The sequence below is a fragment of the Metopolophium dirhodum genome, chromosome 1 (genome assembly GCF_019925205.1).
Source record: "Metopolophium dirhodum isolate CAU chromosome 1, ASM1992520v1, whole genome shotgun sequence".
Lineage (NCBI taxonomy): Eukaryota > Metazoa > Arthropoda > Insecta > Hemiptera > Aphididae > Metopolophium > Metopolophium dirhodum.
The window spans coordinates 127,459,304-127,474,551 of record NC_083560.1 but is presented as its reverse complement, the minus strand read 5'-3'; the positions used below and the strand labels follow the sequence as shown (position 1 = coordinate 127,474,551).

The window sequence follows — 15,248 nt, the reverse complement described above, 5'->3', positions numbered from 1 at the left end:
GGCAGAAATGATCGAATCAATACGATCTGGTCGGACCTTGTCAAATATCCAAAGCAGAATGTGCGCATGTGGTAAACCACGCTTCTGTCATTCAACCGAGTACATCCAACAACGGATTGCGCCAAAGACCTTCTGCTTAACGATGTAATTCATGAGTACTACGATCTTTTGTTTGAATACTCATGCAGTGATGTCATGTCGATCACTTGGTGTTTGTCCTGTCAGCAACTGATTTGTAATTTCGGGCCATTTCGGATTGCAAGTAAACGTGATGAACAAATCAGGTCGTCCGTAATTCCGCACATACGTCATCGCATCTTGGGCATATTCAGCATGTGTCGCGGGCTTCCAATATGAGTAGCCGGGAGAATAGTCAAACGACCAATGTTGGCCGCGTCTCCTTCGGTAGCGATGGCATAACGCAAGTGGATGTACTCGTCTGATCGTAACTTTGACTGATTGAAGCGAATGAAATTGAGCTGCTCCGTTTCGACCTTGACGTACATGTCGACGCAGTACTTTTGAAACAACCGGCGATATCTCAATAGATGGTTGTCAACATCTTGTCGAATCATCAATCGATATGCATAAAAATTCATTGAGCTGGCATTTTTATTCGTTTCTTCTCCTGAAATATAAATTCAAACTTAGTTATAGTATGAAAAAGAAATGATGACCTGTATACAAACCCGTCATTGGGTTGAACATCTTAATATTTAAGTGATAGCCATCCTCTCCTCTACAGAACATCAACGGGTATTGAAGCGCATCATATGACCGATGAGTCTCGTACACGCGCTGCAATTGTCCACCATCGCGACGCTTAAGAACAATATCGCGTGATGCCACATTTTCGGCAACAATCACCACTGCGACTTCATTGAAAGTGGGAGCATTGAATTGTCTTTCATGGCTTCCAGATGGTCATTTGTCTGCTCTTATAATGATTTTGTGGTCGTCAGAATGCATTGTGCCCAATGCGGTTTAGAACATTCTGACCAATTATTAATTTTAATTTTACTATATTTTATTATAATTTTAAAATATAAAAAGAAATTTTTTAATTTATCGATTGGTAGAGTTAATATTTTTTTTTTAGTTTTATATAATTATTTGTTTAATAAAAAAAAATTTACAAGAAGGTAAAACGGTCTTACTTTATTGTTAGAAATAGTCGTTCTTCTGCTGATATTGGTTCACAGAAATTTGTTGTAGTTCGCATAATGTTAGATCGAATTTCATTCAGAATATAATCAAATGTTTTAATACTCATTCTTGTATATTCAAAAAATGTTAGTTGACCATATAATGTATAAAATTCACCATATAAATGTCTATCTAAAATTATGAAATGAATACAATTTACTACAATATACAGAATGTATTTAATAATAATATGCACATTTAAGTACATAAAATTACCTATAAATTATTTAACAAAAATAAAATGCTTAGTTAATGTGAAAACTTATGGTTTGTCTTTTTTCTTTGCTGTTTTTTTTTATTCGATATTTTTTGTTTCTTCATAGCATAGTACTTTAATAGTGAATTTTCATAGAGAATTACATTACTTGGATCCATTATTAAAAATATATAATATAGTATAATTAACAATTAAGATATAAACTACTTGCACAACAGACAACCACCAACTAAAAAATACAGAACTTAACAACTGAAAGATACATTCGAGCTTGCCGACCGCGCAGGCAACCAGGACACCCCCTCGCTCGCGTAGAATATCGCGTTGCCCAGTCGCTCGGCCGCCCGCAAAATTGCGTTCACCTAGGACGCAACGTTACGATAGATGTTAGAGTGCGCCCTAACGCGTCTAGAGCGTTTGTATAAATTGTCGTGGACGGTGTGGACGAGTGTTCACCATATCCGCCACGTCCACCACGTCCGTGGAAATTCCGCCACGCGTCATCTCTCCACGTACCAGCTGGCCACGACCACGTACAATCCCGCCTTGGCCAGGATTATAATTTGCAGGTGAAGGCCGGTGATGATTTTTGCCTCTCGGCCATTTTCCCGCATGCATTGTTTGCGTGAGCTTGTAAAATATATTTCATAATTATTACATGTACATAGGTAAATAAATTTAATTTGATGATCAACTTACATAGTTGGGTTGCACACCACTATTTTATACCGCCAAGATACATTGTCAGCCAACTGTGACCTTACCAGGGACGAAAATGCCGCATAGTGAATCATTTCAGACTTTGGAAATGCCCAAATGAAAAGGCCCATCGCCACTGTTTTATTAATTTGGGCTTCCGTGTCTGAAAAAAATTCACATCATCGCCCTGTATTGCCCATATTATGAAGGTGTCACTGACTCGGACGACCTGTCCTAGGTGCACCGTCGCCCACAACCTGTAAAAATATACATTGAAGTAAAATACAATTTAACTACACATTGAGCGTTTTGTTTATTGATACAGATTTAAATATAAAAACAATGAAATTCTGGCGTTAAAAATGTATTTGTTAAACATTTTTGGAATAACATGTTGGTTGACGCGCACGTTATTTCGACGGGTAGAATTTTGACTGTGGAATTCGTCGAAAAATCAAAAAAATCAATTTGCTTCTCCTCTATTTTAGCCAGATGGTGAGACGGTATCTGAAACTACATAAGTTACATATTTTAATATTTTATACATTGCAGTAGATATAATGTATATAAATGGTTTAATGGTTAATAAAAATGAAATCTTACGTTTTCGGGATCGCAAACAGTGATTTTTAACTGCAGGTCATCACTACCGTCAAATGTCGTCTTCAATAAAGCATGAACCTGGTACCAATTTAGTTCATCTAATGTACATCCCAGTTTCGGGATAACTAAAGAATTAATTGACAATTCCTTCAATCTATCCCTTAACTGGACCAATGTGGTGGCGAGGGACCGGAGAGTTGGTTTCTGGTGGTATAAAACTTTAAAGTTACTATAGTAATTAGTTTACTAATTAGTCACCAGTTAAAAAATATAAAAATCATTTTCCTGGCCAACCCTCAGTTCTGCCACCCCACCTACTCTGGCATTTTGGTACAGGAGGACGCTAACCTGACCATAGTTCAGCCTGTAACATAAATCGATTTAAGTATAAATTACATTAAACAATAAAAATAAGTATTCAGACAACATATTTTTAAATTTTAACTTCTAAATATACATATTTAACTGTTTAGTACGTCATTTACATTTTTGAAAAATGTCTGTAATAGATTTGAAATATGTATATTAAACTTACTTAAACTGCACCGCAACACCCCTACTCATTTGAAAGTCTTCAGACACGCAATGCGCCACGGCGAAAGTCCCTGCAGACGTGATCGCATTTATTACTTCGATAATGGTGTTGGACGACAATACGATTTCAGCCATGCTGCAATTCATTTATAGTTAATCTATAGGCGCATAATCATTATTTTAAATGTGTCAAATAATTAATTTACACTTTCATCGAATTTACGCAAGCATTATATATTATAATATAATCGTCCATTGTCGATACAAAATATATTATATATATATATTAATAAATATATTTTCCCTTGACTTTCATTATGATTGATCTGCCGTTGTCATCTGGAGAAGGACGCCGATACAATAGATATCCGTCGATTCCACTGATTGTGTCAGCCACAAACGGACGTGGAAAACGCTTACTGCAGTTTCCGTTTTGCATGCACGGTGACCCAGGATTATGAGTTCCGCGAGGGCCATGTATCATGTTCGTGGTCACAACAGAATGCAGCTCATGATCTGTTTCTGGATCTGGTATTTCGGCAGAAATGATCGAATCAATACGATCTGGTCGGACCTTGTCAAATATCCAAAGCAGAATGTGCGCATGTGGTAAACCACGCTTCTGTCATTCAACCGAGTACATCCAACAACGGATTGCGCCAAAGACCTTCTGCTTAACGATGTAATTCATGAGTACTACGATCTTTTGTTTGAATACTCATGCAGTGATGTCATGTCGATCACTTGGTGTTTGTCCTGTCAGCAACTGATTTGTAATTTCGGGCCATTTCGGATTGCAAGTAAACGTGATGAACAAATCAGGTCGTCCGTAATTCCGCACATACGTCATCGCATCTTGGGCATATTCAGCATGTGTCGCGGGCTTCCAATATGAGTAGCCGGGAGAATAGTCAAACGACCAATGTTGGCCGCGTCTCCTTCGGTAGCGATGGCATAACGCAAGTGGATGTACTCGTCTGATCGTAACTTTGACTGATTGAAGCGAATGAAATTGAGCTGCTCCGTTTCGACCTTGACGTACATGTCGACGCAGTACTTTTGAAACAACCGGCGATATCTCAATAGATGGTTGTCAACATCTTGTCGAATCATCAATCGATATGCATAAAAATTCATTGAGCTGGCATTTTTATTCGTTTCTTCTCCTGAAATATAAATTCAAACTTAGTTATAGTATGAAAAAGAAATGATGACCTGTATACAAACCCGTCATTGGGTTGAACATCTTAATATTTAAGTGATAGCCATCCTCTCCTCTACAGAACATCAACGGGTATTGAAGCGCATCATATGACCGATGAGTCTCGTACACGCGCTGCAATTGTCCACCATCGCGACGCTTAAGAACAATATCGCGTGATGCCACATTTTCGGCAACAATCACCACTGCGACTTCATTGAAAGTGGGAGCATTGAATTGTCTTTCATGGCTTCCAGATGGTCTTTTGTCTGCTCTTATAATGATTTTGTGGTCGTCAGAATGCATTGTGCCCAATGCGGTTTAGAACATTCTGACCAATTATTAATTTTAATTTTACTATATTTTATTATAATTTTAAAATATAAAAAGAAATTTTTTAATTTATCGATTGGTAGAGTTAATATTTTTTTTTTAGTTTTATATAATTATTTGTTTAATAAAAAAAAATTTACAAGAAGGTAAAACGGTCTTACTTTATTGTTAGAAATAGTCGTTCTTCTGCTGATATTGGTTCACAGAAATTTGTTGTAGTTCGCATAATGTTAGATCGAATTTCATTCAGAATATAATCAAATGTTTTAATACTCATTCTTGTATATTCAAAAAATGTTAGTTGACCATATAATGTATAAAATTCACCATATAAATGTCTATCTAAAATTATGAAATGAATACAATTTACTACAATATACAGAATGTATTTAATAATAATATGCACATTTAAGTACATAAAATTACCTATAAATTATTTAACAAAAATAAAATGCTTAGTTAATGTGAAAACTTATGGTTTGTCTTTTTTCTTTGCTGTTTTTTTTTATTCGATATTTTTTGTTTCTTCATAGCATAGTACTTTAATAGTGAATTTTCATAGAGAATTACATTACTTGGATCCATTATTAAAAATATATAATATAGTATAATTAACAATTAAGATATAAACTACTTGCACAACAGACAACCACCAACTAAAAAATACAGAACTTAACAACTGAAAGATACATTCGAGCTTGCCGACCGCGCAGGCAACCAGGACACCCCCTCGCTCGCGTAGAATATCGCGTTGCCCAGTCGCTCGGCCGCCCGCCCTTCCGCCCGCAAAATTGCGTTCACCTAGGACGCAACGTTACGATAGATGTTAGAGTGCGCCCTAACGCGTCTAGAGCGTTTGTATAAATTGTCGTGGACGGTGTGGACGAGTGTTCACCATATCCGCCACGTCCACCACGTCCGTGGAAATTCCGCCACGCGTCATCTCTCCACGTACCAGCTGGCCACGACCACGTACAATCCCGCGTTGGCCAGGATTATAATTTGCAGGTGAAGGCCGGTGATGATTTTTGCCTCTCGGCCATTTTCCCGCATGCATTGTTTGCGTGAGCTTGTAAAATATATTTCATAATTATTACATGTACATAGGTAAATAAATTTAATTTGATGATCAACTTACATAGTTGGGTTGCACACCACTATTTTATACCGCCAAGATACATTGTCAGCCAACTGTGACCTTACCAGGGACGAAAATGCCGCATAGTGAATCATTTCAGACTTTGGAAATGCCCAAATGAAAAGGCCCATCGCCACTGTTTTATTAATTTGGGCTTCCGTGTCTGAAAAAAATTCACATCATCGCCCTGTATTGCCCATATTATGAAGGTGTCACTGACTCGGACGACCTGTCCTAGGTGCACCGTCGCCCACAACCTGTAAAAATATACATTGAAGTAAAATACAATTTAACTACACATTGAGCGTTTTGTTTATTGATACAGATTTAAATATAAAAACAATGAAATTCTGGCGTTAAAAATGTATTTGTTAAACATTTTTGGAATAACATGTTGGTTGACGCGCACGTTATTTCGACGGGTAGAATTTTGACTGTGGAATTCGTCGAAAAATCAAAAAAATCAATTTGCTTCTCCTCTATTTTAGCCAGATGGTGAGACGGTATCTGAAACTACATAAGTTACATATTTTAATATTTTATACATTGCAGTAGATATAATGTATATAAATGGTTTAATGGTTAATAAAAATGAAATCTTACGTTTTCGGGATCGCAAACAGTGATTTTTAACTGCAGGTCATCACTACCGTCAAATGTCGTCTTCAATAAAGCATGAACCTGGTACCAATTTAGTTCATCTAATGTACATCCCAGTTTCGGGATAACTAAAGAATTAATTGACAATTCCTTCAATCTATCCCTTAACTGGACCAATGTGGTGGCGAGGGACCGGAGAGTTGGTTTCTGGTGGTATAAAACTTTAAAGTTACTATAGTAATTAGTTTACTAATTAGTCACCAGTTAAAAAATATAAAAATCATTTTCCTGGCCAACCCTCAGTTCTGCCACCCCACCTACTCTGGCATTTTGGTACAGGAGGACGCTAACCTGACCATAGTTCAGCCTGTAACATAAATCGATTTAAGTATAAATTACATTAAACAATAAAAATAAGTATTCAGACAACATATTTTTAAATTTTAACTTCTAAATATACATATTTAACTGTTTAGTACGTCATTTACATTTTTGAAAAATGTCTGTAATAGATTTGAAATATGTATATTAAACTTACTTAAACTGCACCGCAACACCCCTACTCATTTGAAAGTCTTCAGACACGCAATGCGCCACGGCGAAAGTCCCTGCAGACGTGATCGCATTTATTACTTCGATAATGGTGTTGGACGACAATACGATTTCAGCCATGCTGCAATTCATTTATAGTTAATCTATAGGCGCATAATCATTATTTTAAATGTGTCAAATAATTAATTTACACTTTCATCGAATTTACGCAAGCATTATATATTATAATATAATCGTCCATTGTCGATACAAAATATATTATATATATATATTAATAAATATATTTTCCCTTGACTTTCATTATGATTGATCTGCCGTTGTCATCTGGAGAAGGACGCCGATACAATAGATATCCGTCGATTCCACTGATTGTGTCAGCCACAAACGGACGTGGAAAACGCTTACTGCAGTTTCCGTTTTGCATGCACGGTGACCCAGGATTATGAGTTCCGCGAGGGCCATGTATCATGTTCGTGGTCACAACAGAATGCAGCTCATGATCTGTTTCTGGATCTGGTATTTCGGCAGAAATGATCGAATCAATACGATCTGGTCGGACCTTGTCAAATATCCAAAGCAGAATGTGCGCATGTGGTAAACCACGCTTCTGTCATTCAACCGAGTACATCCAACAACGGATTGCGCCAAAGACCTTCTGCTTAACGATGTAATTCATGAGTACTACGATCTTTTGTTTGAATACTCATGCAGTGATGTCATGTCGATCACTTGGTGTTTGTCCTGTCAGCAACTGATTTGTAATTTCGGGCCATTTCGGATTGCAAGTAAACGTGATGAACAAATCAGGTCGTCCGTAATTCCGCACATACGTCATCGCATCTTGGGCATATTCAGCATGTGTCGCGGGCTTCCAATATGAGTAGCCGGGAGAATAGTCAAACGACCAATGTTGGCCGCGTCTCCTTCGGTAGCGATGGCATAACGCAAGTGGATGTACTCGTCTGATCGTAACTTTGACTGATTGAAGCGAATGAAATTGAGCTGCTCCGTTTCGACCTTGACGTACATGTCGACGCAGTACTTTTGAAACAACCGGCGATATCTCAATAGATGGTTGTCAACATCTTGTCGAATCATCAATCGATATGCATAAAAATTCATTGAGCTGGCATTTTTATTCGTTTCTTCTCCTGAAATATAAATTCAAACTTAGTTATAGTATGAAAAAGAAATGATGACCTGTATACAAACCCGTCATTGGGTTGAACATCTTAATATTTAAGTGATAGCCATCCTCTCCTCTACAGAACATCAACGGGTATTGAAGCGCATCATATGACCGATGAGTCTCGTACACGCGCTGCAATTGTCCACCATCGCGACGCTTAAGAACAATATCGCGTGATGCCACATTTTCGGCAACAATCACCACTGCGACTTCATTGAAAGTGGGAGCATTGAATTGTCTTTCATGGCTTCCAGATGGTCTTTTGTCTGCTCTTATAATGATTTTGTGGTCGTCAGAATGCATTGTGCCCAATGCGGTTTAGAACATTCTGACCAATTATTAATTTTAATTTTACTATATTTTATTATAATTTTAAAATATAAAAAGAAATTTTTTAATTTATCGATTGGTAGAGTTAATATTTTTTTTTTAGTTTTATATAATTATTTGTTTAATAAAAAAAAATTTACAAGAAGGTAAAACGGTCTTACTTTATTGTTAGAAATAGTCGTTCTTCTGCTGATATTGGTTCACAGAAATTTGTTGTAGTTCGCATAATGTTAGATCGAATTTCATTCAGAATATAATCAAATGTTTTAATACTCATTCTTGTATATTCAAAAAATGTTAGTTGACCATATAATGTATAAAATTCACCATATAAATGTCTATCTAAAATTATGAAATGAATACAATTTACTACAATATACAGAATGTATTTAATAATAATATGCACATTTAAGTACATAAAATTACCTATAAATTATTTAACAAAAATGAAATGCTTAGTTAATGTGAAAACTTATGGTTTGTCTTTTTTCTTTGCTGTTTTTTTTTTATTCGATATTTTTTGTTTCTTCATAGCATAGTACTTTAATAGTGAATTTTCATAGAGAATTACATTACTTGGATCCATTATTAAAAATATATAATATAGTATAATTAACAATTAAGATATAAACTACTTGCACAACAGACAACCACCAACTAAAAAATACAGAACTTAACAACTGAAAGATACATTCGAGCTTGCCGACCGCGCAGGCAACCAGGACACCCCCTCGCTCGCGTAGAATATCGCGTTGCCCAGTCGCTCGGCCGCCCGCCCTTCTGCCCGCAAAATTGCGTTCACCTAGGACGCAACGTTACGATAGATGTTAGAGTGCGCCCTAACGCGTCTAGAGCGTTTGTATAAATTGTCGTGGACGGTGTGGACGAGTGTTCACCATATCCGCCACGTCCACCACGTCCGTGGAAATTCCGCCACGCATCATCTCTCCACGTACCAGCTGGCCACGACCACGTACAATCCCGCCTTGGCCAGGATTATAATTTGCAGGTGAAGGCCGGTGATGATTTTTGCCTCTCGGCCATTTTCCCGCATGCATTGTTTGCGTGAGCTTGTAAAATATATTTCATAATTATTACATGTACATAGGTAAATAAATTTAATTTGATGATCAACTTACATAGTTGGGTTGCACACCACTATTTTATACCGCCAAGATACATTGTCAGCCAACTGTGACCTTACCAGGGACGAAAATGCCGCATAGTGAATCATTTCAGACTTTGGAAATGCCCAAATGAAAAGGCCCATCGCCACTGTTTTATTAATTTGGGCTTCCGTGTCTGAAAAAAATTCACATCATCGCCCTGTATTGCCCATATTATGAAGGTGTCACTGACTCGGACGACCTGTCCTAGGTGCACCGTCGCCCACAACCTGTAAAAATATACATTGAAGTAAAATACAATTTAACTACACATTGAGCGTTTTGTATATTGATACAGATTTAAATATAAAAACAATGAAATTCTGGCGTTAAAAATGTATTTGTTAAACATTTTTGGAATAACATGTTGGTTGACGCGCACGTTATTTCGACGGGTAGAATTTTGACTGTGGAATTCGTCGAAAAATCAAAAAAATCAATTTGCTTCTCCTCTATTTTAGCCAGATGGTGAGACGGTATCTGAAACTACATAAGTTACATATTTTAATATTTTATACATTGCAGTAGATATAATGTATATAAATGGTTTAATGGTTAATAAAAATGAAATCTTACGTTTTCGGGATCGCAAACAGTGATTTTTAACTGCAGGTCATCACTACCGTCAAATGTCGTCTTCAATAAAGCATGAACCTGGTACCAATTTAGTTCATCTAATGTACATCCCAGTTTCGGGATAACTAAAGAATTAATTGACAATTCCTTCAATCTATCCCTTAACTGGACCAATGTGGTGGCGAGGGACCGGAGAGTTGGTTTCTGGTGGTATAAAACTTTAAAGTTACTATAGTAATTAGTTTACTAATTAGTCACCAGTTAAAAAATATAAAAATCATTTTCCTGGCCAACCCTCAGTTCTGCCACCCCACCTACTCTGGCATTTTGGTACAGGATGACGCTAACCTGACCATAGTTCAGCCTGTAACATAAATCGATTTAAGTATAAATTACATTAAACAATAAAAATAAGTATTCAGACAACATATTTTTAAATTTTAACTTCTAAATATACATATTTAACTGTTTAGTACGTCATTTACATTTTTGAAAAATGTCTGTAATAGATTTGAAATATGTATATTAAACTTACTTAAACTGCACCGCAACACCCCTACTCATTTGAAAGTCTTCAGACACGCAATGCGCCACGGCGAAAGTCACTGCAGACGTGATCGCATTTATTACTTCGATAATGGTGTTGGACGACAATACGATTTCAGCCATGCTGCAATTCATTTATAGTTAATCTATAGGCGCATAATCATTATTTTAAATGTGTCAAATAATTAATTTACACTTTCATCGAATTTACGCAAGCATTATATATTATAATATAATCGTCCATTGTCGATACAAAATATATTATATATATATATTAATAAATATATTTTCCCTTGACTTTCATTATGATTGATCTGCCGTTGTCATCTGGAGAAGGACGCCGATACAATAGATATCCGTCGATTCCACTGATTGTGTCAGCCACAAACGGACGTGGAAAACGCTTACTGCAGTTTCCGTTTTGCATGCACGGTGACCCAGGATTATGAGTTCCGCGAGGGCCATGTATCATGTTCGTGGTCACAACAGAATGCAGCTCATGATCTGTTTCTGGATCTGGTATTTCGGCAGAAATGATCGAATCAATACGATCTGGTCGGACCTTGTCAAATATCCAAAGCAGAATGTGCGCATGTGGTAAACCACGCTTCTGTCATTCAACCGAGTACATCCAACAACGGATTGCGCCAAAGACCTTCTGCTTAACGATGTAATTCATGAGTACTACGATCTTTTGTTTGAATACTCATGCAGTGATGTCATGTCGATCACTTGGTGTTTGTCCTGTCAGCAACTGATTTGTAATTTCGGGCCATTTCGGATTGCAAGTAAACGTGATGAACAAATCAGGTCGTCCGTAATTCCGCACATACGTCATCGCATCTTGGGCATATTCAGCATGTGTCGCGGGCTTCCAATATGAGTAGCCGGGAGAATAGTCAAACGACCAATGTTGGCCGCGTCTCCTTCGGTAGCGATGGCATAACGCAAGTGGATGTACTCGTCTGATCGTAACTTTGACTGATTGAAGCGAATGAAATTGAGCTGCTCCGTTTCGACCTTGACGTACATGTCGACGCAGTACTTTTGAAACAACCGGCGATATCTCAATAGATGGTTGTCAACATCTTGTCGAATCATCAATCGATATGCATAAAAATTCATTGAGCTGGCATTTTTATTCGTTTCTTCTCCTGAAATATAAATTCAAACTTAGTTATAGTATGAAAAAGAAATGATGACCTGTATACAAACCCGTCATTGGGTTGAACATCTTAATATTTAAGTGATAGCCATCCTCTCCTCTACAGAACATCAACGGGTATTGAAGCGCATCACATGACCGATGAGTCTCGTACACGCGCTGCAATTGTCCACCATCGCGACGCTTAAGAACAATATCGCGTGATGCCACATTTTCGGCAACAATCACCACTGCGACTTCATTGAAAGTGGGAGCATTGAATTGTCTTTCATGGCTTCCAGATGGTCTTTTGTCTGCTCTTATAATGATTTTGTGGTCGTCAGAATGCATTGTGCCCAATGCGGTTTAGAACATTCTGACCAATTATTAATTTTAATTTTACTATATTTTATTATAATTTTAAAATATAAAAAGAAATTTTTTAATTTATCGATTGGTAGAGTTAATATTTTTTTTTTAGTTTTATATAATTATTTGTTTAATAAAAAAAAATTTACAAGAAGGTAAAACGGTCTTACTTTATTGTTAGAAATAGTCGTTCTTCTGCTGATATTGGTTCACAGAAATTTGTTGTAGTTCGCATAATGTTAGATCGAATTTCATTCAGAATATAATCAAATGTTTTAATACTCATTCTTGTATATTCAAAAAATGTTAGTTGACCATATAATGTATAAAATTCACCATATAAATGTCTATCTAAAATTATGAAATGAATACAATTTACTACAATATACAGAATGTATTTAATAATAATATGCACATTTAAGTACATAAAATTACCTATAAATTATTTAACAAAAATGAAATGCTTAGTTAATGTGAAAACTTATGGTTTGTCTTTTTTCTTTGCTGTTTTTTTTTTATTCGATATTTTTTGTTTCTTCATAGCATAGTACTTTAATAGTGAATTTTCATAGAGAATTACATTACTTGGATCCATTATTAAAAATATATAATATAGTATAATTAACAATTAAGATATAAACTACTTGCACAACAGACAACCACCAACTAAAAAATACAGAACTTAACAACTGAAAGATACATTCGAGCTTGCCGACCGCGCAGGCAACCAGGACACCCCCTCGCTCGCGTAGAATATCGCGTTGCCCAGTCGCTCGGCCGCCCGCAAAATTGCGTTCACCTAGGACGCAACGTTACGATAGATGTTAGAGTGCGCCCTAACGCGTCTAGAGCGTTTGTATAAATTGTCGTGGACGGTGTGGACGAGTGTTCACCATATCCGCCACGTCCACCACGTCCGTGGAAATTCCGCCACGCGTCATCTCTCCACGTACCAGCTGGCCACGACCACGTACAATCCCGCCTTGGCCAGGATTATAATTTGCAGGTGAAGGCCGGTGATGATTTTTGCCTCTCGGCCATTTTCCCGCATGCATTGTTTGCGTGAGCTTGTAAAATATATTTCATAATTATTACATGTACATAGGTAAATAAATTTAATTTGATGATCAACTTACATAGTTGGGTTGCACACCACTATTTTATACCGCCAAGATACATTGTCAGCCAACTGTGACCTTACCAGGGACGAAAATGCCGCATAGTGAATCATTTCAGACTTTGGAAATGCCCAAATGAAAAGGCCCATCGCCACTGTTTTATTAATTTGGGCTTCCGTGTCTGAAAAAAATTCACATCATCGCCCTGTATTGCCCATATTATGAAGGTGTCACTGACTCGGACGACCTGTCCTAGGTGCACCGTCGCCCACAACCTGTAAAAATATACATTGAAGTAAAATACAATTTAACTACACATTGAGCGTTTTGTATATTGATACAGATTTAAATATAAAAACAATGAAATTCTGGCGTTAAAAATGTATTTGTTAAACATTTTTGGAATAACATGTTGGTTGACGCGCACGTTATTTCGACGGGTAGAATTTTGACTGTGGAATTCGTCGAAAAATCAAAAAAATCAATTTGCTTCTCCTCTATTTTAGCCAGATGGTGAGACGGTATCTGAAACTACATAAGTTACATATTTTAATATTTTATACATTGCAGTAGATATAATGTATATAAATGGTTTAATGGTTAATAAAAATGAAATCTTACGTTTTCGGGATCGCAAACAGTGATTTTTAACTGCAGGTCATCACTACCGTCAAATGTCGTCTTCAATAAAGCATGAACCTGGTACCAATTTAGTTCATCTAATGTACATCCCAGTTTCGGGATAACTAAAGAATTAATTGACAATTCCTTCAATCTATCCCTTAACTGGACCAATGTGGTGGCGAGGGACCGGAGAGTTGGTTTCTGGTGGTATAAAACTTTAAAGTTACTATAGTAATTAGTTTACTAATTAGTCACCAGTTAAAAAATATAAAAATCATTTTCCTGGCCAACCCTCAGTTCTGCCACCCCACCTACTCTGGCATTTTGGTACAGGATGACGCTAACCTGACCATAGTTCAGCCTGTAACATAAATCGATTTAAGTATAAATTACATTAAACAATAAAAATAAGTATTCAGACAACATATTTTTAAATTTTAACTTCTAAATATACATATTTAACTGTTTAGTACGTCATTTACATTTTTGAAAAATGTCTGTAATAGATTTGAAATATGTATATTAAACTTACTTAAACTGCACCGCAACACCCCTACTCATTTGAAAGTCTTCAGACACGCAATGCGCCACGGCGAAAGTCCCTGCAGACGTGATCGCATTTATTACTTCGATAATGGTGTTGGACGACAATACGATTTCAGCCATGCTGCAATTCATTTATAGTTAATCTATAGGCGCATAATCATTATTTTAAATGTGTCAAATAATTAATTTACACTTTCATCGAATTTACGCAAGCATTATATATTATAATATAATCGTCCATTGTCGATACAAAATATATTATATATATATATTAATAAATATATTTTCCCTTGACTTTCATTATGATTGATCTGCCGTTGTCATCTGGAGAAGGACGCCGATACAATAGATATCCGTCGATTCCACTGATTGTGTCAGCCACAAACGGACGTGGAAAACGCTTACTGCAGTTTCCGTTTTGCATGCACGGTGACCCAGGATTATGAGTTCCGCGAGGGCCATGTATCATGTTCGTGGTCACAACAGAATGCAGCTCATGATCTGTTTCTGGATCTGGTATTTCGGCAGAAATGATCGAATCAATACGATCTGGTCGG

At 36.7% G+C, this 15,248-nt stretch overlaps 6 protein-coding genes across 6 annotated transcripts; all 6 read right to left on the bottom strand.

The window, feature by feature from the left end:
- Positions 1-187: 187 nt before the first annotated feature.
- LOC132953674 (uncharacterized) lies at positions 188-3,394 on the bottom strand. Its single transcript, XM_061026044.1, is given in 8 exon segments — positions 188-628; positions 690-913; positions 1,940-2,053; positions 2,123-2,285; positions 2,343-2,379; positions 2,480-2,635; positions 2,726-3,089; positions 3,261-3,394. Coding segments are annotated over 8 exon segments (1,512 nt in total). The 3' UTR covers positions 188-308.
- Positions 3,395-3,984: 590 nt separating this feature from the next.
- LOC132933629 (uncharacterized) lies at positions 3,985-5,068 on the bottom strand. Its single transcript, XM_060999895.1, has 3 exons — positions 4,955-5,068; positions 4,487-4,791; positions 3,985-4,425 (listed from the first exon to the last, which is right to left on the bottom strand). The coding sequence occupies exons 2-3, from the start codon at positions 4,764-4,766 to the stop codon at positions 4,106-4,108; spliced, it is 600 nt and encodes a 199-aa protein (XP_060855878.1). The 5' UTR covers positions 4,767-4,791; positions 4,955-5,068; the 3' UTR covers positions 3,985-4,105.
- A 664-nt stretch (positions 5,069-5,732) lies between these two features.
- Positions 5,733-7,203, bottom strand: LOC132953673 (uncharacterized). Its single transcript, XM_061026043.1, is given in 6 exon segments — positions 5,733-5,862; positions 5,932-6,094; positions 6,152-6,188; positions 6,289-6,444; positions 6,535-6,898; positions 7,070-7,203. Coding segments are annotated over 6 exon segments (984 nt in total).
- Positions 7,204-7,793: 590 nt separating this feature from the next.
- Positions 7,794-8,877, bottom strand: LOC132933808 (uncharacterized). Its single transcript, XM_061000087.1, has 3 exons — positions 8,764-8,877; positions 8,296-8,600; positions 7,794-8,234 (listed from the first exon to the last, which is right to left on the bottom strand). The coding sequence occupies exons 2-3, from the start codon at positions 8,573-8,575 to the stop codon at positions 7,915-7,917; spliced, it is 600 nt and encodes a 199-aa protein (XP_060856070.1). The 5' UTR covers positions 8,576-8,600; positions 8,764-8,877; the 3' UTR covers positions 7,794-7,914.
- A 665-nt stretch (positions 8,878-9,542) lies between these two features.
- On the bottom strand, positions 9,543-11,013 carry LOC132953672 (uncharacterized). Its single transcript, XM_061026042.1, is given in 5 exon segments — positions 9,543-9,672; positions 9,742-9,904; positions 10,119-10,254; positions 10,345-10,708; positions 10,880-11,013. Coding segments are annotated over 5 exon segments (927 nt in total).
- Positions 11,014-13,340: 2,327 nt separating this feature from the next.
- Positions 13,341-14,811, bottom strand: LOC132953670 (uncharacterized). The gene is given in 6 exon segments (XM_061026041.1): positions 13,341-13,470; positions 13,540-13,702; positions 13,760-13,796; positions 13,897-14,052; positions 14,143-14,506; positions 14,678-14,811. Coding segments are annotated over 6 exon segments (984 nt in total).
- Positions 14,812-15,248: the final 437 nt, after the last annotated feature.